The sequence below is a fragment of the Lissotriton helveticus genome, chromosome 10, assembly GCF_964261635.1.
Source record: "Lissotriton helveticus chromosome 10, aLisHel1.1, whole genome shotgun sequence".
In the NCBI taxonomy this organism is placed as follows: Eukaryota; Metazoa; Chordata; class Amphibia; order Caudata; family Salamandridae; genus Lissotriton; species Lissotriton helveticus.
This window is the reverse complement of record NC_136071.1, coordinates 1,002,437,529-1,002,460,443: the sequence shown is the minus strand read 5'-3', so window position 1 is coordinate 1,002,460,443 and position 22,915 is coordinate 1,002,437,529. Positions and strand designations below refer to the sequence as shown.

At 46.7% G+C, this 22,915-nt stretch overlaps 1 protein-coding gene across 1 annotated transcript in view; it reads left to right on the top strand.

Moving 5' to 3' along the window:
- HDAC9 (histone deacetylase 9) overlaps positions 1 to 22,915 on the top strand; it is a 2,824,806-nt gene that overhangs the window by 1,575,642 nt on the left and 1,226,249 nt on the right. Inside the window, exons 18-21 of the mRNA XM_078663676.1 lie at positions 4,476 to 4,531; positions 4,774 to 4,861; positions 8,577 to 8,696; positions 8,988 to 9,085. Of these exons, the coding sequence (XP_078519802.1) occupies positions 4,476 to 4,531; positions 4,774 to 4,861; positions 8,577 to 8,696; positions 8,988 to 9,085 (362 nt within the window). The remainder of the gene's footprint in view (positions 1 to 4,475; positions 4,532 to 4,773; positions 4,862 to 8,576; positions 8,697 to 8,987; positions 9,086 to 22,915) is intronic.

Here is a 22,915-nt window from a genome sequence, read left to right as displayed (position 1 = left end):
ACAGAGGAGAGGAGATGAGGGGTATAGAAGAGACAGCAGGAGAAAAAACAGGGAGATCAATTCGATCCAATACAAAGAAATAGATCAAGGAAGGAGGCAAAACAATACTATTATTAATCTAAGTCCTACTGTTTCAACTGAGGAGGATAAAGAAACCTTGGAACTGGGTTTAGCCTACTGTCATCAATCGAATTTCAATTATACATACAGTAGATTGGACTTGTATCATTTTGTCCGGAAATTGAAATTAAACAAAATACATGAATTGAAAAATATGGGAAGCGCACATGATAATAATGTGGAAACAATCTCACCGCCTCAGAACCCAGACAATCTAGCTGTCTCTGACACTCCTATCCTGGAGGACATGTGGGAACTGCAAAACGAATATGAGGATAACTCATTGATCTCAGGTCATTGTACTGAAGTACCGAATCCCACACTATCAGAAGGAGATCATACTCCATTCCGTCCATGATCCAGATTTATTCCAAAAACAACTAGAGACAATGTGGATATGTTTTCAGATAATGTCACCAAAAATCTAAGAGAGCCCTAAGAATCAAAGAAAAACACAAGAATACAAGAAATTCCGGGCATTGAATAAAATCAAAAAGGACAGCAATACTATTGTGAAACCATCCGATAAGGGAGGGAATGTGGTGCTTTGGGGGAAAGATCTGTGTGAGAAGGAAGCCCTACTTCAACTTAACAATATGGAATGCTACGAGCTAATTAGCATAGAGGAATATGAACATGTCCAAGAGAAATTCAGTGAAAGGTTAAGCCATTGGAAGAAACAAGAGCTACTGACTTGGGACGAATATCAGTTTTTAAAACAGAAACATCCGGTTCTCCCTGTGTATTATATGATTCCGAAATTGCACAAGGACTTGAGTAATCCACCAGGGAGCCCGATAATATTGGCCCAACAGAGTATATTTGAAAATACATCTAAATATATTGAATTTTATCTGAACCAAGTAGTGAGAACACTTCCGTCATATCTAAGGGACTCATCCAATTTTTTGAAAAAGATATAGGACATTAAATGGGAGGAAGACATGTGTTGGTGACTATGGATATATCTACCTTGTACACCAGCATCAGACATAAGGACGGACTAAGAGCTACATAACACTTCCTGCGAACAAGACCCATGAGATTTGTCAATCATAATCAGATGAATCTTGAAATTATGGCTTGGTATCTGACCAGAAATATTTTTTTTGGGGAGAGATTTGTTCCAGCAGGAGCAAGGAACGGCCTTGGGCACCTGCTTCGCCCCCAGTTATGACAATTTACATCTGGGCTGGTGGGAAGAGAAAGTGCTCGGGGGCCATTCCTTAGAATACTGGTCAGAGAAGATATTAATTTGGTCTAGATTTAAAGACAATGTGTTTGTGTGTGGCCGGGAACGGACGCAGAGGTAGACAAATTTATCAGTGAATTAAACAACAATGAATTAAATCTAACATTTGTGGGTCAAAGGAACAAACATACAGTTGATTTTTTGGATATCAGGGTAAGTGTGGAAAGGGGGTAAACTCGAGAGCACAGTTTTTAGAAAGCCTACCACAGGTAATACTATTTTACATGCAGGGAGTGCCCACTCCCAGCTCCTCATCAGGAGTATCCCCTTTGGCGAATTTTCTAGAGATAGAAGAACATGTATTACTCTTCAGGAATATGACAGAATTGAACAGGATATGGAACAACGATTTATAGAGAGGGGATATTCTGTAAATTGTTTGGAAACAGCATCAAAGAAAGCTAGAGGCCTGAATAGGGAAGCAGTGCTGTCCAACCCTCTAGAACAACCTTGAAAAGGGGAATGAGTAACTTGAACAGTACATGTAGGTTCATTACAACATACCATGTGAAGCTTGAGGAGGTGAGAAAGGTTTTACATAAGCACTGGCACTTTATCGTAAAAGATCCAATCCTGGGGCGGAAAGTGAGGAAGAGACCACAAATGATTTATAGAAAATTGAAATCCCTGAAAGACTATTTGGTCAAGAGTGAATTTGAAGAGACAACCCCACAGCAAAGTTGGCTTAGACAGCGAGAAGGATTTTTTAAATGTACAAAGTGCAAGGCGTGCCAGCATGGGGAGAACCTCTCATCTTTACAAACAGTTTTTAGCAAAACTATTAAAATCAGAGGAGTTTTATCTTGTAAATCTTGTTTTGTAGTTTATATTTTAAAATGCCCATGTAGGAAAATGTATGTAGGTAGTACTACCCTACCAGTCCATAAAAGAATTCTACAACACAAGAGAGCTATCCTCAACAAAGACAGGAGTTATCCAATATATCCACCATAAAAAAATATATCAATGTGATCCTACATCCTTGATGTACAGCTGCCTAGCGCAAGTGCCCAAGAAGAAGAGAGGTGGGGCCAGAGAGAGAGAATTGAGGAAATTAGAACCCTTTTATATCATTGAACTCGATGCCAGAGAACTGAATGGTTTTAATCTTGACGAGGAATTATATACATGCCTATATTGAAATTAAATTTGAAAAGCCCCTGCATAGCACTCCATCAACTATAGGAGCTATATATGACATTTTTGGAATCTTTAGAATTTTAGTACTAAGAAATGTATTTGCAATCACGGAACTACAAGTAGGATTATGAGCACTAGCACTTTATATCAAAAAATAGCACTTTAGTGAATAGGAGTTTTTATAAATCATTTACATTACAGAGGACAGTTTAAGATTGTTCCCAATTTTTAAGGGGTATTGAACCCACATATCTATATGGAATTGTTTTATAAAGAAACAACTAAGAACTTTTGTTGAAAAATTAGACATGCACTTTAGAAAATTAGTAGATGGGAGCACTTGCACTTTAAATATATTAAGCACTAGGACTTTACGAAAAGAGAGAAAATTTAAGAAAAAAATAATGGAATACTTGTAGTACCAGAATGTATAAAAAGTATGGAATTACGAGAAAGAATGAATTATGGCTGCAGAAAAAGTTTTTCATAATTTGCACAGAACGCACATTAAATAAATGGTACAATAAGTAATTATGTACAGAATATATGAGCATTGAAACAGGTTGAAGTATGTCAAGAACTGTCCTTTTGTCAACCTGAATTGCATTAGAAAAACTGAGAATAACATATTTTAAAATAGCCGCTGTTTTTACAATGTAAATCCACATTATACACTGGAATAGGATATAATTGTCCGTCATTACTGTCTATGCCCATGTACTGCTGTTTATTTAAGTATTTAAAATGAACTTTATGTGTGGCTCAGGCATCGTGAACAAGGCTGTGAGGTAACGACCGAAACGCGTTGGATGTTTTTAAAAGAATAACATTACCAGAATACTAGCCTCCGGAGTGCTGATTTCGCTATCAAGTAGAGAGAGAACGCGTGTGTATTGATATATATATATATATATATATATATATATATATATATATATATATACACACACACACACACATAAACACACACACACATATAAGTATTTTAAGCAAACAGCACTGCTTTGCAGTTTAAGATATTTAGACAATTAACGTGTGTTGCCAGGTGCAGTGTCTATTTTTCTGTGTTGCTTCTTGGCACATTTACCAAGTGTGGTGGTGGGCAGGACAAACAGACCTGGTGCACGGGCCTCATTTGGTCCTATCTAAAGACAACAGATCCTATTATAACAACTCTTCCTTGTGTCCTAGTAGCTTGTTGTAAGCCTGTTCACCTGACTGGGTCCATGCAAAATATTTATTAAGTAGGCAAAATCTCACAAACGTTCACTAATTTTAAGTGACACGAATTTTACAATTTTTTTGCCATTTCGAGGGTGTGGAATTTCATGTCATTTTCTTCTGTGAGATAAGGATTCTAGAAGAAAATTTCCTGCATGAACAATAAAAAAGCGCGACAGAGACACATCTCGTAGAACTAATCTCCAATCAGTATCTTGTGTTACTTTGGTATATGAGAGATACACCTGTGTTAAATTTTTTGTGAGATCACTACAGTTTTGCATCAGCTGACCCTCACACTGCCACTGCTAAACTGTGAGACAACCACAGTCCATTGCTTCCCACTAATATGGCGGTCTGTAAAACTATCCTAACACAATATCAAGTCAATGTCAAAGACAAAAAGATTGTTTTGCAAAACAATACTTATGAGTTCAACGCAACGAGTAGATGCTGTACTTGCCCACAGATCCTCTACAATTAAGGTAGCTCTGTAATCCCTCTGTGTCCCATAGCATTATTGAGAAAATAGTTAAGCTATGCAGAAGTACTGCAAATGCAATAGAGCTGAGCATTATACCGTCATTGTGATTAAAGTCTTACTTATTTTTATAAAAGGGTTATACAATTTGTAGATTATAGACACTGAAGATTACAACTGCATGCGGTCGTTGTCTGTTGTTACATTCTGCAAGGAGGTTGTTTTAAGGTTGCTAACCGAAGGTCTGTCTTGGTTTTTCAGAATGGATTCGCGGTAGTGCGACCCCCGGGCCACCACGCCGAGGCATCCACGGCCATGTAAGTACCGGGGACCGCTGCCTCTCCCCGGGCGCTAGCCACGCTGCGATCACCTGCGCGCCGCGTGTTTCCGAAGCAGCGTAATCGTTCGCAGATGTTTGGAAAAGTCTTTCGAGGTACTCCTAGAAGCAGATTTATGGCCGCGGAGATCGCATAGCATTTTTAGAAAATGTCCCGCGCGTTATTTATAACAATTTCCCTGACTGATGTGCTTACATACTCTGCTCTTCTTTAATCCGCAGGGGATTCTGCTTTTTCAATTCAGTCGCCATCGCTGCCAAATACTTGCGAGACAAGCTAAATATGGGCAAGATATTGATTGTCGATCTGGTACGTATTATTGGCAAGCGGTATTCATAGGGTGGGGATAGATGAAAGGCAGGGAGCAGCCGAGGAGTTTGTAAAGAGTTTTTCGCATTGTTTGTAGCCAGATGTTTACTGCTGCCGGTGCGCCCAGCTCACCAGGAATTGGACGGCCCGACTTGTAAACATTTCGCATGAAATATATTAGTTGCAGCTTCGTGAGAAGACTGCGAACGTCAGGGCGCATTCCTCTGGCCGCGCAGCGGGCCAATGAAATGAGTCCAGTTGTTCCAGGTAAAACAATGTTGGTGTGAGGCGCTGCGCAGACCGGCCAGGTTAGCGCCTCTTAAAGGACCACGCCCCCAAGTTACACATTAGCCCTTTATGTACTACTTGGTGTTACTCCATGTTAGAAAACTGGAATTTCTTGAACACTGTGTTGTTTAGGAGTCCCCGCCGAACAGCTGCTGATTGGTCAAAATGTTGGCTGCTTTGGGCTGTGAGTTTAATACATAACATTCGTCCATAGAAAAGCAACCGTAAGAGAAGATGACGCTCGACGCGTTGCCGGTCTGTGTTCATGACTGGTGCGGGAAGCCCCCGTGGGAAAGCCACAACCCTCACGGGGTGGGGTGGGGGGGGGGGGGGGGGGAGTAGCCGTCAATTCAGCCTAGAAGCCCAGCCATTGGAACAACTGTCATGTTTCCGCGCAACAGAAAACGCAAAAATATGACAAAATCAAGAATTGTTCGTAATTGTGTTAATATTTGGTTTCCACGTAATACGCGTCTTCTCATTACTGCAATGAGTAGCATTTATTATAATTCATAATATCTCTAAACATAACATTACAGTACCGGTCTGTACCTGCCTATTTAAAGCACTAGCATAAACATGTAATCAAAAGGAATGAAACGAGTACCATTGAGTTGGGTAACAATAACCATGTTAATTAGCGCTAAGATTCCCTTATGGCTGAAAGTGCACTTTAAAAATACACGTGTTCTGTTCTGTTAATGTAGGCATGTGAAGACAAGTGAAAGTTACGTATGGTGAGCACTATTAAAAGGATTCCTAATATTATTATACACGAATCAACATTACATCATGTAAAAAGTATATTGTTTGCATACAGGCTATGCTGTGAAATTGTGTATCTCTAGATCATGCAAAACATTGCAATTAAGTAAAATGTAGCAAGGCGAGCTAAAATTGTTTACAGAATCACACAACATGTCCAAATGGTGACGCCAGGATTTAAACCCAGATTTTTCGGTCACAATTGAGTTTCTCCTCTTTTCTCTAAAAGCTGTCTCTCGGGAGCTAAAGCACTACCCCGTGACCATTAAAACTGACTTGAAGAATATAAATCGTATGACAGATCATCTTGACACTCATATTAAATATTACATCATATTCTCTCCTGGAGAGAGATCTGTGAAGCCAATCTTGCATGTAATCCCCAAACTTATTTTACCTTTCGTGTTCTGCTTTTATTTTAGACGATGTTGGTGCTGCGAGCACATAACTCGAATTTTGGATTTGATTCGTTGCCATACTGCGTAAAAGAATCACTTCGTCATTTAACAGAACGCTGTTTTTTTTTCTTTAAAGAGCTGTATTAGGGAGGGGCAAGAGAGTTCAGCACCCTAACCCGGTAGTAGGCAGTAATCAATAGGTGCCCAGAGCAGAGCGAGAAACCTGCCTCAAGCCAGACCATGCCTTCTCTCACTTCCCCACCTGTACCTTCTGCACGGGTGCAGTTCGCAGCCCCAGGAAATCTGGACACTGATTTACGAGGGCTCGTTTTGTTTGGCCTTCAGTTCAAGGCGAGGTGGAAAGGGTTGTAGGACAAAGCACAGACAGGAAGTGAACTTTGGCATCGCACCCTAATCCGCTACATCTGCACTTAGTTAATATCCGAAGGTGATAAAAATGCATTGAAAAAGTAAAGGCTGCCTAATTCTGTCTACACTGTCAAATATTTGAAAACACTATAACTGCTGATAATGGGTAGTTGGTATTTTTTCCCTGTGTGTGTGTGTGTGTTGGGGGGGGGGGGGGGGGATAAGCACGTTCCTGCGCATCGGCCTACTGCTAAATTATAAGGACATCGGCAAATGTTACAAATATTTTATTTTGCTTTAGAGTTAAATCAGATCAACATTTAAACACTGAATTCACTTCAGCAATTACCATTTTGGGGAAATGAAAACGAAACAAAACAATAAGAGAAAAAAATACATGCCTCGATACTGACCGTTCTTGTGGCACAGGGAGCAGCATTTCTAAGACATTCACCTACAAAACGGATTTTAGATGAACAATGAAATGTTTTTTTTTTCAAATACACGATCCACGGTTTTTATTTGGGAAACAGCCAACAAATGCATTAGGAACCAAATATGTTTTTAGCATGGTCCTTATTATTTCATGCATTTCTTGTCCAGTTTTGTTCATAATTTAATTTCGTTTACACTTTGCTTCTGGTTGGCGTTATTTTTTTCTGCTCTGCCCTCACAGCGACTCTGTTATTTAATTTTTAATATGCTGGTTAAAGTAAGGAAGAGAGTATTTTATTTTGAGCACCTGAAGCCTTTCAACCTTCAATTATAGACCCCATTCCCTGACTCCCACAAAAGGTCATTTCATTTTCTTTTACCGCAGCGCACCTGGATTTCCGCTTTTTCACATAAAATCGCACATGCACCCGCGAAGAGTGCAGGGGCAACCGAAAAAAAGGCATTTATGACGCTTAATGCCATCAACTATTAAAATGTGTTTGCCATTTTATGATGGTTTATTGTTTTCAGGGAATCGGGCTTTTATGTGCTATGCAGCCATTTATATATGTCGGAAAATATGTAGCTTGGCACAGCTTGCAGCCTCCCTACCTCTATAGGTATTTCCAAGATGGCTGCCCTCTGGATTTGATTTTACAATTTAATGAGGTCATACTTCCGCATCGTCGACTGTTGCCGTCATGATTTTACAAAAATGAATTATGGAGTTCTTTTTGCATCTGGCATCTCTTTTGATGTGGATATAACTGCTCAGGGATTTCTAACCCAAGAGAAGGTTTCGAGAGAGCCAATTTACTCAGCTGGTTTCAAAGCCTTTGACCTCAGTGGAAGAACTTGGCAAATCAGTGAATACATTTACACTTAGAGCTCTGTCAAAAATTGTGAAAATGCGCCCTAAACCCTAGATCCTTCCTTATAAAGCTAGTTGCAGTTTTAACTTTAGTCTTTCTTGGAAGAACCAACGAGCCTAGTTAATTAAGCCTAAGGGTTATGAACTGTTGGCAGTTAATAAGTCATAAAGCTCCTCTATAAAACAGGCTGCTAGATTGTATCACTAAAGCAAGGAGTACAAAGAGCGGGTGTATAAATATCTAATTGTATAAAAGGGCTGGGGTTTCTCAGCAACTGCTCATCTAGCGTCTCTGGGGCACGGTCGCTAAAGTTTCCTGAATTTTTTAGAAGGACGTTTTTTTAAAAAAAAATCAGTGCAATAAAGAGTAATTTGCTGAAAGTCTCTGGAAGCTTAGGGGATGGAAAAGGGCAAGGAGAGAGAAAGAAAATACATTAATTGGGGAGTGGAAGAAAAAGGAACATATTTTAGTGCAAGGGAAAGATGCTGAACGTTATTAGACAAGGCCGACTCCAGCAAAGTACAAATGTTCTCGCGCATAGCTTGAATAATATTGCATATGTTATGTGTCCTTTTTATTCACCCCTAGGATGTTCACCATGGCAACGGTACACAGCAGGCCTTTTACGCTGACCCCAGCATCCTGTATATTTCTATCCATCGCTATGATGGAGGCAACTACTTTCCAGGAAGTGGCGCCCCGAACGAGGTTAGGTTTATTTCTTTAGAAGCCTGCTTTTGTTTGTATCATTTACGGTCTAATTGCATAGCATGATTATCTGTAATTTTCTTGTCCTTCACTGGTGCTTTAAATTACCCCAGATTACGAGACCATCCCCTGAGACAGAGGACCTGGGCAAAGCAAGTGGGAAACCCAGGGCAGTCATTGTCAAACAAAACAGGACTGGATTGACATGTTGTTTGATGTTGATGTTAAAAGCACAAATTATGCATGTTTTGTAATTTTCTTTTTCTGTGTGGTGGTTTTTCCTGTTTTTAGGTTGGAAGTGGCCTAGGGGAGGGGTTCAATGTAAATATTGCTTGGACAGGTGGCCTGGATCCTCCCATGGGAGATATCGAATACCTCTCAGCATTCAGGTCAGTCGTGAATTACTTACTATAAGTTAATGCCCTCTGGTCCACCGCTTCATTATTGTTTTCAGCCAATCAGATGGAAAGAAACTGCAATTTGGTGTTGGCATTACTATTATAGTGAAGTCATAACATTATTTTATACGTGTGAATTTCTACGGTTGCTTATTTAGGTCATGCATGTACTTCGTGATCAACCTTCTGAGTTGTGTTATCTTTATTTAATCACCACACATTTGGCAACGATTTGGTTACAGTAATGAATCCACATGGACTCTGTGCCCTCACAACGCTGTGTGGGAGCTGTTACGGAGGGAGGGTCTCACATCAGTGTGTTAGCTACCACAGCTGACACCTACAGAGGACTCAAATTCAGGCCAGTACAACCGTGTTATGTGGGGTTCCATACGATTTGCTGCCCTATTACTTCTTACAGGAGCATTTACTTCAAACTCAGCATGAGGAGTACATATATGCAGGACACAAATCCTAAAAAAGAAGTGGGGGGACTAACCAGGTAAGGCCGTATGCAAGTGAAATCATGACGCGTGCCATCACAGTGCATGATGTCATGGCGCGTGACATTGCAAGTGACATCACAAGACGTGACATCACAGGGAATTACATCACAAGAAGTGACATCAGATATTAAGACCTCACACATGTTTATCAGGTATATCATGACTACATTTAAGGGCATTATGAGATTTAACAAATCAGATTTGGCAATGGGGTTGTGCCAAAAAAGTGCCCCAACCTCGAAGCAAAATCTGGGCCACAACTAATACATTAATGTTTTTTAAACCCTGCAACAAGAAGGAGCATGGTAGTAGATATGTTATGCTTAATTGGTTGCAATGTCTACATTTAAAAATATTTGATTGGGTTAAGGTATCTGCTGTGCAGGTGCCCAGTAAATCCAAGGGAATAGTAATAATGGTGAGATAACTTTGGTGGATAATGCACTTGCTGGAGAGATCTGTGTTTTGCAAAGTCCCAGATTTGAATCAAAGAAGTAGAGAAGGTTAATGTGTCTACTGCAAATCATCAAACACACAGATGACAGATTTTTATTTTATGTAGATAGTAAAGTGAGTTACCGCTTTTAACGCAGAGATCCTTTTGTTACGTGCAGTTCATACATTTTAATCCTTCTAAAAGACCACAGTGAGGTATGAAGGACATAAGACTCCCGCACCTTTTAACCCTCATTGTCTCATGTAACTAATCTTGGACATTGATTTACACATGTACATGATTTATTGTTAATGTATAATGTGTATGTTACGTAAAGAGCTCTAACACCCTGCATTGGGCTGCACAGCGCTATAAAAGAAATACAACTGTGCTATTGAAATCGTCAGTTGTGTAAATACTAGGACAGACCAACACACCTGACAATCTTACAGTGCATGCATCTATTATATACAGGGACTGAACAAAGTCAAAAGCTGCCTCTCTTAAGTCCCTGTGAAGAGGTAACAAGCTAAGGGCCTTGGTTTCACCTCCGTGGCATTTACATTTAAGTGTGAGGATCCAGGCCGCCTCCAGTCGGGATATTCAAAGAAAAGGAGGCCTGATGGCCCCTTAACTTGGGCCCAGCTGTAGTTAAAAAAAAGCTCCCACGCTGCCTACACGTTGCTGCTGGGAATCGAAAGCTGACAACATACAAGCGCTGCTGAACACTTCCCGGTGTCTTACACCGGGACATGTTCAGCATATTTCTGTGGGGACCAACTTCTTGGCAGCGGGATTGGCGTCCACCCTGTGAAAGTAGTGATTGGACACCGTGTACCTGTGTGTATCCCCTACTTGTACCCTGCATAGATGTCTGTCTGTTTGTGACTAGTGCAAGTCCACAGTACGAGCTAGGCCTGCCGCTATCTCGTCCTGCATTTCAAACATTCTCCACCTGTCAGTGCAAGCCTCTTTCTGGAGCGATACTAGCTCCACCCATATATCCCATATATCCCTGCCGGTTGTCGGGAGACCTGGAGTCCGACCTTGTCCAGCTGCAAATTTGGATCAGGGAGCGACTTAATGAACTTGCTCCCGAATCCTCTCCTCGTAAAACCCCTAGGCGGTCCTCTGCACCTTGGTTTACCGAGGCTCTGGCCTCTTCCAGACGCGCCTGTAAGAGTGCTGAAAGACGGTGGCGCCATATGTACGAGGATGCGGCCAAGACGGAATACAAGATGGCTATAAAAGCCTATCATGCTGACATTCTTCGGGAAAAACGGCACTACTTCACGGCCCGAATAGAGTCAGCCTCTAGCTCCTGTAAGGAGATCTTCGCCATTGTGAAGGAGTTTATGTCACCCAAAGCAATTGCATCTCAGCACGAGTTCTCTGAACCGTGGGTGACCGCATTGGCCAGCTTCTTCCATGATAAGATCAAGCTGATCCAGGACTCTTTCCCAGCCCCTGTCATCGGGACTAGGATGTGCCAGGAGATCCACGGGAATTTGGCGGAAGATTCTGAGCGTACATTGTCGGAATTTCCACCTTTATCGATCACTGCGTCGCTTGATTTGCTTTCTCAGCTTAAATCAGGTTCACCTGCTGACCCGTGTCCTGCCAGATTTTTGGCAAGGACGGCGGAGGTGGTCAATCCTCTTGTGAATCCTGTGCTGAATTGTTCCTTGACCAGCGGCGTTGTTCCTGGTGTTTGGAAAGAGGCGAGGGTGGTTCCGCTTCTCAAAAAACCGGGCCTCGATCCTGACCTTCATGCTAACTATCGCCCGATCTCTCTCCTACCTGCTTTTGCTAAAATCGTTGAGAAGCATGTCCATAAGGTCCTCTCTGCCTTTCTTGAGTCACATAGCCTGCTGCATGCCACCCAGTCTGGCTTCCGTACCAACTTTAGCACTGAAACTGTGCTTCTCGAAGTCAGTGAGGCTATCAAGGATGTGCTGGATTCAGGGGGTAGGGCCATGTTGGTCATGCTTGATCTGTCGGCGGCCTTCGACACCGTCCCTCATGAAGGTCTTCTCTGCAGACTGTATGAGATTGGTCTGCGTGGGACGGTGTTGAGGTGGTTTCAATCTTACCTGTCTGGTCGCCGGCAGGTGGTCTGGGCCCCCCCTTACTCAGCCGAAGTGCCGCCGCTGGAGGTTGGAGTACCGCAGGGCTCCGTGTTGAGCCCCACACTCTTTAATATCTTTCTGACCCCTTTGGCGGTGCTGGCTGAGTCCCTTGGGGCCCAGATAATATCATACGCCGACGACACCCAGCTCCTTTTCACATGTGCAAAGGGGGCTGAGTTCGATGGAGAGAGTATTCGTGGTTGCCTGGGAGCGGTATTTGAATGGTTTCAGGGTAATAGTCTTAAGTGTAACCCTGGAAAATCTGAGGTGCTCTTTTTTGGGTGCCAATCTGACCCGAGTTGGCAGGAATGGTGGCCGCATGACATGTTTCCACCGGTATCTTCCTCCACCGTGGCGAAAAATCTGGGGGTCAAAATTGATAATGGCCTGACGATGAAAGCCCAAGTTCTTGACCTTGTGGGCGTTTGCTTTGGCCTGCTTAGGATGCTGCGGAGGTTTCTCACTCTGCTCTAAATTGACCATCGCAAAATTACCGTCCATGCCCTCATTGGCTCGAGGCTGGACTACTCAATGTTCTCTACCTGGGTTTGCCCGACTACCTGCTGCAGCGTCTTCAGGTAGTCCAGAACTCGGCGGCCCGCGCCATTTATGGTCTTCCCCGCCGTGCCAGTGCCTCTGACCTTTTATCCACCTTGCACTGGCTCCCTGTCAGAAAGCGCATTGCCTTTAAGACCCTTACTTTGGCCCACAAGGCGCTCTATTCTACGGGAGCAACCTATATTCGGAAAAGGCTAGCCTTTTACAAACCTACTAGGGCTCTGAGATCAGAAACTCTCTCTCTTGCGGTGGTGCCAGCGGTGAAGAAAGCCCGGACTGGTGGACGCTCCTTCAAACGGCTTGCTCCTCAGCTCTGGAACACTCTTCCCTTATCACTCCGCAGCACTGCCAATTTGCTTGCTTTTAGAAAGGGACTTAAAACCTGGTTGTTCTGTCTTTAGTTTTCTGTTTTCTTTTTGCCGGTCTTATTTCTTGTTGTGTTATGTGTTAGCTGCTGACCTGTTGGTCTGAAAGCGCCGGGACACTCCTTTGGAGTAGCTGAGCGCTATACAAAACCTCCCTATAACATAACATAACATATACTAAGAGACTTGACGTCACAGTTCGCTCAACTGCAGCAAGCTTTTGCTCTGTTCCTGATCCATTACTCCTATTCCAGTGGGTGGCTGTGTGCACACAATGCTGACTCACTCAGCCTCAGATTGAGGATGTCGACTTCCATTTTCCATTGGGAAATAGATGAGTCTTCTCAAACCTCGCAGGCCGTGATCTTTTAAGCACCGCACATTGGGAAACAGAAAGAGATGCGTGCACAACTTAAGAGTGCACCTACAATGCACATACTGTGATAGGCACACACTTTTACAGCACATCACGAGTCATAATATTAAAAAAATAACACATTCTGGGGGGTGTAACAGTGGAAAACAGTGTACTTCATGCAAGGCATATCATCCAATTCAACCATTTCTCCAGGAGCTTTTTCTAGAGCGTGATAGAGTCTGTGACATCCAGACAAATGAAGGATGTAATAATTTAAATTACATTATAGACTTGTTGAAAGTATTTTATATCACTCTGTAATACAATAATGTGGTTTGGTTATATATTGACTATTGTTATTTAGACAGTATGTAAATATGAAAAAAATGTCAATGCACCTCCACCTTTCTTGCATACACCAGGTGATCCACCCATTACCTCCCGTCCCTCCCTCGCCTTCCTTCAGCACAAGTGAGGCCCCGCCTCCCACCCAGACCCACCCCCAGCATAAAAACTCTGCCCGCCCCCACCTCCACCTGTTTTTTTCTGTCTCCCTAGTGAGACTTACCTTTTCAGCTCCTCTCTGTGGCGGTGCCGGGGAGTCTTCGGTCTGGTTCTCTGCTACGGCGGTGCCCTCTGCAGCGTTCTCCTGGCTGTGCCTCCTCTCCTCGTCTCCCTCGTGGTATGGGGGCGGAGCGGTGACTCAGGAATCCTCGGCGGTGTCCGGCGGTCCTCCTGTGGCTGGGGCTGCGTTTCCGGGTCGGGCTGTGTGGCTGCCTCCTCCCGGTATGCTGTCTTCCCGGAGGCCAGGTAGGGCGGGTTTCTGCCCGTTTTCTGTTGTTTTTCCCCTTCCATTAGTTGGCCCTGAAGCGTTTTCCTGGAAGTAGGGGTTCGTATCCTGCCTGTGCTCCTGATTCTTTGGCTTGGGCTGTCTGCCTCTGGGTCGCTTGGGGTTGGTGGGGGCATGCTGTTGTCCTCTTCCTCTGCGGCTGGGTCTCCGGTCCCCCTTTGGGCGCCCTGGTCGCCTGGGCTCCGTGGGGGTTGTTCTGCCTCTCATATCTGGCTGGTGCTATCCTGGATTGGGGCTGCTCTGCAGGGCTCGTATGGGGTTCCACGTGGGTGGGCGGTGTCCCCCCACTTTTTTCACTCGGTGCTTGTTTACTGGAGCGAATGGAGCCACCCATTCACTCTTTGGCCTCTCTGGCGTGATTTCGGTGCACCTTCGGGACGCTGCTCTCGAGCTGGCTTCTCTGATGCCGTCAGCTTCCCCCCTCTTCCTTTTTTAGGACTTGTGCCCTGCTGCTGTCCTGTGTTCTGGAGTGTGGAGGTTCTGTTGGTGCCTTCTATCCCCTCCTCATCCATCGGTTCCTGTGGGCGGCTGTTTCCCGTCTGGGTGCTTGGTTGCTGTGGATCCTTCTCCCGCCTCTGGCGCTGTCTGTGGCTCCAGGGTGGTGGGCGTGCAGGACGTGGGTCGCTGTGCTCCTGTGCTGGTCGGCTGGGTTTTCCTCTTTCCTGCTGGGCTGGGACTATGAGTTACTTTCCTTGGTGTTCCCGGCCCTCCCGGTTGGCCTTGCCCTTTGGTCCCGGGGTGGGGGCTGGTGCGGTGTGAGTGGCGTGCGTTGCTCGTACTGGTTGTATGTGCTTTCTGCTTGTGACTTTGTCCACTGTGGTACTGGCCTGCTGACAGTTGCTTGTTGGTTGCCTATAGGGACTGCCGTGTGGGGTCTCTCCTCGGCCCTCCGTATTCCTTTGGCGCTGTGTTGGGTCCTCTGTTGTTTCAGACTTCTCTACGCGCTCAGTTTGCGTCTGGGATATCTCTTCGGTGCGGCACGTCCCTCTCTTCCTCCAGTGGCTTTGCTTCTTGGTGGGAGTCGCCCCTTTCCTCCCGTTGGTCTGTTGGTACCTGTCCTGGTCGCGCTGTTTGGTGGCTCTGTTCGGCTTGGTTGCGGCTGTGGCGCTGGGGGCTGGCCTGTCCTATGCTTCTTCTGTGCCCTCCTTGGTGCTGGGTTTCGTGGCATTGTGGGTGCTTGTTTGTGGTGGCTGGGTGTCGCCGCCTTGGGCCCTCTGCTTCCCTGGCCGTGAATGGGGCGTCCTGCCTTTCTCGCATGCCTTGCACTGGGTCCTCTCCATCGTCCCCGCGGTGGGTGTCTCCTTCCTTCATTCGGAGGGGCGCGGTTTTGGCCGTTTTGTTCGCCCTGGCTTGCTGCCTCCTTGTTTGTGGGCCGGGCCCTGTTGGGTCCCTGTCGCTGCTGTCAGTTCGGTTCCCTGACTGTGGGTGGTCGTCTTTGGCGTTTCCTCCTCTGTGGCTGCGGGCCGTTTCTGTTGTTCCTGGGTTCTGTGGGTCGTGGGTGCTGGGTCGGCTTGGTGCGGGTTCCTCCTGGTCGGGGGTTCGGCTGCCTCCGGTGCCTGTCTCCAGTTCCTGCTGGGTGGCTCTGCTGGACTGGGTGTCCTGTTTGCTTGCCTTGGGATCCTTCTGCTGGGTTCCTGTCGGTGGGGTTCGGGTCTGGGGTCCGCTCCTTTCTGTGGCTGGGGCTGAGGTGTCCGGAGGCTTTATGCCGTTCTGGTTCTCCTGGGATTGTGCTCCTGGTTTCGGTCCCTTCCCTTCCACGTGTTGGTCCTTCGGGTCTTCTTTCCGCGGGCCCTGCCTGGTGGTTTTTGGCGTGCCCTGGGTTTTGGGGGCGCTTCTCACCGCATCCCTGTCGCTGCTTCTTGCTGCGTTTCCTGCGGTTCTCTGTGGTGGGCGCCCGTGTTCCGTGTGGCGTCCTTCCCCTTCAGCTTCTGGCCGTTGCCCTGGGTCTTCCCGCTTGTATGGGTGCTCTCGTGGCTCTCCTTCCTGTGGCGGGGGTTTTCCTTCCTCCGTCTCTGGTCGACCTCTTGCGGATGGATCTTCCGATGGTCGGGTTTTTGGTGTCCCGGGGTTTGTCTTCTCTGTTCCCCTGTCACTGCTGGTTTTCTGGCTTGGCTCGGCCCCGGTCCCTTGTCCGGCGGGCGCCTGGTCTCTCTTCCTTCGTGGGTTCGGGCCTTGTGGTCCTGGGGGCTCCTCGGCGGTCCTGTGGATGCGGGTGTTCGGGCACCTGGCTTCTGTAGTGTTTCTGGTTCCCTGGGCTCGTTTCTTTCTCCGTCTGACTCCTGTTGGGTTGGTCTCCGGGGTCTGTTGTCCCTGCTGCCCTTGTCAGTCCGTCCCCTGGGGGTGCTCTCCTGGTGGCTCGGCCGCTGTTTCCTTCAGGCTGGGTGTTCGCTGGCTCCTCCGGCTCCGCTTGTGGTGGCTTCGGTCGCCAGCCTGTTCCTGGCTTGGCTGGGTTCAGTTCGGGTTCCGGTTCTGGTTCCTGCTGGTCTCCCGGGGGTCCTCTTGCTGACGGTTTTGTGGCGTTTGGGCTTGCCCTGGTGCCCTTTTGGGGCTCTCTGCAGGGTCCGTGGGTGTTGGCTCGGTCTGTCGTCCGGTGGCTTGGTCCTGTGCCGCGGTCGGGTTGGTCCGGGTTCTGGTCCTTGATCCTTGGTTGCCTGAGTCCTGTGTCTGTGGACTCTGGTCTGGGTACTGGGGCTGTTGTGCTGGGTCCCTCCTTCCTCCTGGGGTTTCTCACTCCTTCCCGGGGTCCGGCCTGTTGGTGAGTCGTTGGGGCCTCCCTGTGGTGGTCCTGTTGCGGCGCCGGCCTGGGTGGCCCGGTTCTGGTCTCTGGGCCGGGGGCCCGGGTCTTGGGGTGGTCGGCGGCTGGCCCTCTCCCTGGCCTCTGGGTTTTTCTGTGTGCCTCCTCCTTTCCCCCTCGCTGCTTTCTGCTGCTCTGGGCATTTCTGGTGCGGGCCCAGTGGGTCTGTTCTCGGGGGTTGTTGGTTTCTCCCTGTTGGCCTTGGGCTCCTTGTTTTCCCCTCCTGTCTGGGTTGTGTTGCGCTCGGTGAGGGTTCCTTCCGGGGGTTCCGTGCCCTTTGATGTTCCGTGCCCTTCCCCTGGGTTCTGTGCGGGGCTTGCCCCTGCTGCCTGGCGGTTGTGCGGCTGGCCTTGGCTGGGTTGGGGGTTCTCGGCCGGCTGGCGGTGGCTTGCGGGCTTCTCGTCGGTCCTCCTCTCGGCTGTCCTATTCTTGGTGTTTGCTGGCCTTTTTGGCTTGGGATTCTGCTCTGGGTGTTGTTCCCATGGTGCTGGCCTCCTTTTGGTGTGGCAGTTCACTCCTTCTGGGGCTCTTCTGGGATTGTCGGTGGTTCCTCTGCGGGTGGAGGGGGCGGCTTTCCTGCTTCTTGGTGCTCCTGGCTTCCTTGCATGTTGCCTGGGTCTGTTGCCTGGTTTTCTTTTCCGGGTCTGGTGTGTTTGATTCACCGCCATGTCGGGTCCTTCCCTTCGGGGTCTTTGCTGCTGGTGTTGGTTGTCCTCTCCGGTACGCCCTTTGGTCTCCTTGGGGTCTTGGGTTGCGTCTCTCGGCTTTTGGGCCTTGTTTTTTGGTTGCTGTCGCCCCTGCGGGGCGCTTGGGGGTGTTGTGGGCCCTGTCTTGTGCATTACCTTCTGTCTGGTCTGTGTGGTTCTGCTGGTTTGGGGTCCGGTTCCGTCCCTTGTCCCTCCGGTGGCTCGGCGTTTTCGCTCTGTCATGGGGTGGTTTTGCCTGTGTTCTGTTCTGCTCCTTCCTTGGCTGTGGTGTCTCCTTTGCTCGGTTGGGCTGTCCGGCCTCTTTTGCTGTGATGCCTGCTGGTTGTGGTGTCCTTCCGAGTGGAGGTCTCTGTTTGTTCGCTTTGGTCCGGCTCAGGTGTTTGCCTTCCCCCGCTCCGTGGGGTTGTTGGTTTCGGTCCACAGTCTTGGTGGCTTTTTCTCTGATGGGGATTCGGGCTTCTAAGTCTTGTCCTCTTTGCGTGGCCAGTGATGTTGATCTGCTGGGTTTGGGGCACTGTTTTGTGTTCTTTGTCACTCAGTTGTCCGTCTCTGTTTTCTTCGGCTTGCTATGTCCTCACTTGTGCTGAAGGAAGGCGAGGGAGGACGGGAGGTAATGCATCCATTTCTAACGATAATGGCATTACTCCTAGTCCTACTCCCTCGCCTTCCTTCAAGGACCCTCCCTCCCTCCCGGTGCGGTACAACTGAGTGCTAGCTCGGCTTGTTTGTGTACAGGTGGAGGTGGGGGCGGGCAGAGTTTTTATACTGGGGGTGGGTCTGGGTGGGAGGCGGGGCCTCACTTGTGCTGAAGGAAGGCGAGGGAGTAGGACTAGGAGTAATGCCATTAACGTTAGAAATGGATGCATTTCTTGGCATCATTGGTTGGGGATTTCATAAAATATCTTGGAGCCATCGATGGCAACATAGACTGTTTCAAACATAGGAGATTTTTGCTGGATCACAATTTAGGGTTTGAATGTCAGTCCATATATGAGCACCTTCCACCTTATGAATTACCTGAGGGTGAAGAAGATGACATTGACGAATATCAATTGGCAGTAAGAAAATTAGAAAAACAGTTTGACGTCAACCAAATCTGATTGTGAATTAACATAAGTTTTTCTCTTGGGAGCAATGCCAAGGTTAATCAATCAACAGCTTTGTCACAGTTTTACAACAGAGTCTGAGAATTTCACTTTCCAACTTATTCGGGAACAGATAGTCATAATTTCTTGGGACAAAAAAGTTTAGGAGAAATGATAGATGTTAAAAAACCCAACTCTGCTGGAAACAATAGATAGTGTGATAAGCATAGAGCGCAGTGGAGAAGCGTAGCTCAGTGGTTAGAGGCGGCAGACCCGGAAGCTGAGATCAGTCGTGGACCAGGGTTCGATTCCCCGCCTCGGCGGGTCTCGGGCTCAAAATTCCACGGACTCGATAATTCTCGTTCCAGTGCCTACTCGACTCACAGGGTCACACTCTGCGACTCTGGGCAATAGCTTGCTTAATCTCCACTACGGCCCCTCGCGACGGGATGCCTGGCTTTCACCTTGTGGATACCCTGCCAGGGTGTCTCACAGGGGAATACCAGGACGGGTTCCCTAAGCAAGCGCTTAGATACCGTGTCGGTGATTTGCGCTATATAAATACATGTACATACAGAGAGCTATCTTGTAAATCTTGTACAGTGTTGACGCAAAAAAGAGCAGTGTGGTAAAAAAAAGTTCCAACAATATTCTGACAGAACAAACCAAAAGGTTTATAAGAAAGAAGGAAGGAAAGGAAGTTGTTTTTGGTCACAAATGTACTTGGTTTATGTGTGGGTATCCTAGGCATGAATCTAATGGTCGCCCCTGTCCTGACAAGAATGTAAAATGTAGAAACTGTGGTAAACTTGGACACTCTGCTAACATCTGCCAATCTGGTAAAAGTAAGGATAAAGTCAATGTTCTCCATATCAGAGAGTATAGTGAACTTTCAGAGGATGAACTTAGTGTGGATGGAGTGGTACAGGGTGGATAATCCAATTGCGTAGACTCATAGGAAAACATTAGTGTAGATGGTAAAGTTTTGAATTTACTCATAGATGCTGGTGCCAGAATGATTATGATCACTGAATAATTATTTCATAAGACATGGGGAAAAGAAAACTGGTCCCTCCTTACAGAAATCCTGTGACTTATGATGGGAGGAAAATTGAGCTCACTGAGTTTTATTAATGTCCCATGCAGTTTAAGGCAAAAGTTATTTTCAAAAAAGATATATGTGGTCAGGAAGGGTCAAAGTATTCTCGGTTGGTATCATCAAGGATTATCTGGATTGACACTAAGGCCTGGGAGGAAGGTGCAAGTCTATTTAGTCACAGATGGAACATACAATGGTCAAGAAAATAGTGATCGACCTCTAGACAATTCTTGGACTAAACTCTATAAAGAATTTAGTGATAAACTATGGAAGATTACAGGTTTTAAACACATGATTACAGTGCAAAGTGGGGTCATGCCAGTACAACACAAATTAAGGAATGTTCCATTCAGTATTTGTGAGGGGAATTAGCAGAGATACTCAAAGAAAATATGTGAGGATTGTATCATTGGGCCTGTTGAATCTTCTTTATGGCTATCCCCATTAGTTATAGAGAGGAAAAATAATGCACAGTTAAGAGTGTGCCTTGACCTGAAAAGTATGAATAGGGCAATAAGAGTAGATTCCCAACCATTACCATGCATTGATAACATTATAACCATGTTTGCTGGTGCCAACGTATTCAGCAAAATCTCGGTGTCTGCCTACCATCAAGTCGAGTTAGACGAGTCTTCTAGGCATTTCACAGTGTTTGTTTCACTGGTTGGCACAATCCAATTTAAGAGGATGCCTTTTGGATTGGCAGCAGGCAACACAGTGTTTCAGGTGTTGGAAAAGTACTCTGGGCTTTCAAAGGGGTGGTGACATTCCAAGATGATATTCTGGTGGCGGGTGAAGACTCTGTCAGCCATGACAAACAGATGCATACTGTGATAAAAAGGTTACAGAAGTTTTTGAATAGTAGCCAATGTGAACAAATGTGAATTTGGAAAAGAAATCATAGGGTATTTAGGCCATGTCATCTCAGAAAAGGGTGTAAAACCAAGACCAGTTTTGGTGGATGCGACCACAAAGGCTCCTAAGCCTGATAGTACGGAAAAGGTGGCATCATTCCTTGGGCTTATTGAGTTCTACTCTAAGTTCATAATACACTTTTTGGCAAAAACTGTAAACTTGCAGGAACTTTTCAAACAGAAAAAAGTGTTTGTATGGAGTGATGCTTGCCAGGATGAGTTTGTTTTACAAAAAAATTATATTGGAACTGCAGGAGTTTTGGCCCCTTTTGATTGCACAAAATGTTGTATTGATATGGTAAATGCGAGTAACAAGGGTTTAGGAACCAAACTGGCTCAAAAGAATAGAACTGGATTGAGGTAACAAGGGGGTTTTGCCTCAAGGTCTTTGAAACAAAATAAAAACGTTTTCTCAATGACAGAAAAATAAATATTAGCCTATTGCTGGGCAGTGAAACATGTACACATTTTCATTTGGGGAAGGAAATTTACTCTCAAGGCAGACCATAAGCCATTGGTGAATATACTTATCAATCAATCAATCAGGAGTTTATATAGTGCTGGGGGTGGGGGGCGGCTCTGGCTTAGTCAAAGAGCCAGGTCTTGAGGTCCTTCCTAAATGTGTGTAGAGTCAGGGAGCATCTGATGTTCACAGGGAGCTTGTTCCAGGTCCTGGCTATGATGTAGGAGAAAGCTCTCCCACCAGTTCTGTTTCTGCGGATGCAGGGGATCTCTGCCAGGGTGAGGTCAGCGGAGCACAGGTTCCTCTTGGGTACGTGGAAGGATACTCTCTCGTTGAGGTATTTGGATCCGATGTTGTTGAGGGATTTGTAGGTGAGGGTGAGGGGTTTGAAGGTGACCCTCTTCTTGATGGGGAGCCAGTGGAGGCCTCGTAGGTGTTGGGTCATGTGTTTGTGCTGTGGTGTCTTGAGGACGAGTCTGGCTGCGGCGTTCTGAATGGTTTGGAGTTTGTGTAAGAGAGTTCTGTTGATTCCGGCATAGATGGCATTTCCGTAGTCCAGTCTGCTGGTTATGAGGGTGTGGGTAACGGCCCTTCTCCACTCGGGGGGGGGGTGGGATCCATTTGGAGGTCTTACGGAGGATGCAAAGGCAGTTGAAATTAGTCGAAGTGATGGCTTTGATCTGACGGTTCATGGAGAGGGAGGAGTCAATGATGATGCCGAGGTTCCGAGCATGGTCTGTAGGGGTGGGTGGGCTCCTGATGGCAGAGGGCCACCAGGTGTGGTCCCAGGCGGAGGTGCAGGTTCCAAGGATGAGGGGCTCGGTCTTCTCTGAGTTGAGCTTCAAGCAGCTGTCTTTCATCCAGGCTGCCACGTTTTTCATTCGTTCCTGGAAGCAGAGTCTGGTGCCTTCAGGATTCTTCATGAGTGAGAGGATGAGCTGGGTGTCGTCTGCGTAGGATGCAATACCGAGCCCATGCTGCCTGACGATGGCAGCGAGGGGGGTCATGTAGATGTTGAAGAGCGTGGGGCTGAGTGAAGATCCCTGGGGTACTCCGCAGTTGATTTCCGTGGGTTCAGAGAGGAAGGGAGGGAGTTGAGTCCTCTGGGTTCTGCCAGAGAGAAAGGATTGGTTCCCGTCGAGGGCGGCTCCTTGTACCCCCCATCATGATGTCTGGCAGCGGGCATGCGATGTGAAATGGTGTCGAAGGCTGCGGAGAGGTCTAGAAGGATGAGGGCTGCAGTGTGTCCCTGGTCTAATAGCATGCGATATCGTCAGTGGCGACGAGGAGGGCGGTCTTGGTGCTGTGGTTGCTGCAGAATCCAGACTGGGAGGCATCTAGGATAGAGTTCTCTTCCATGAAGGTGGTCAGCTGGGCCTTTACGAGTCTCTCTGTGATTTTGGCAGCAAAGGGTCGAAGAGAGATGGCCAAGTAGTTTTTCAGGTCCGTTGGGTCGGCTGTTGGTTTTCTTGAGGAGGGGTTTAACCTCTGCCTATTTCCAGGCATCTGGACAGATGCCAGTTCGGAGGGGGGCGTTGATGGTACGTCCTAGTTCGG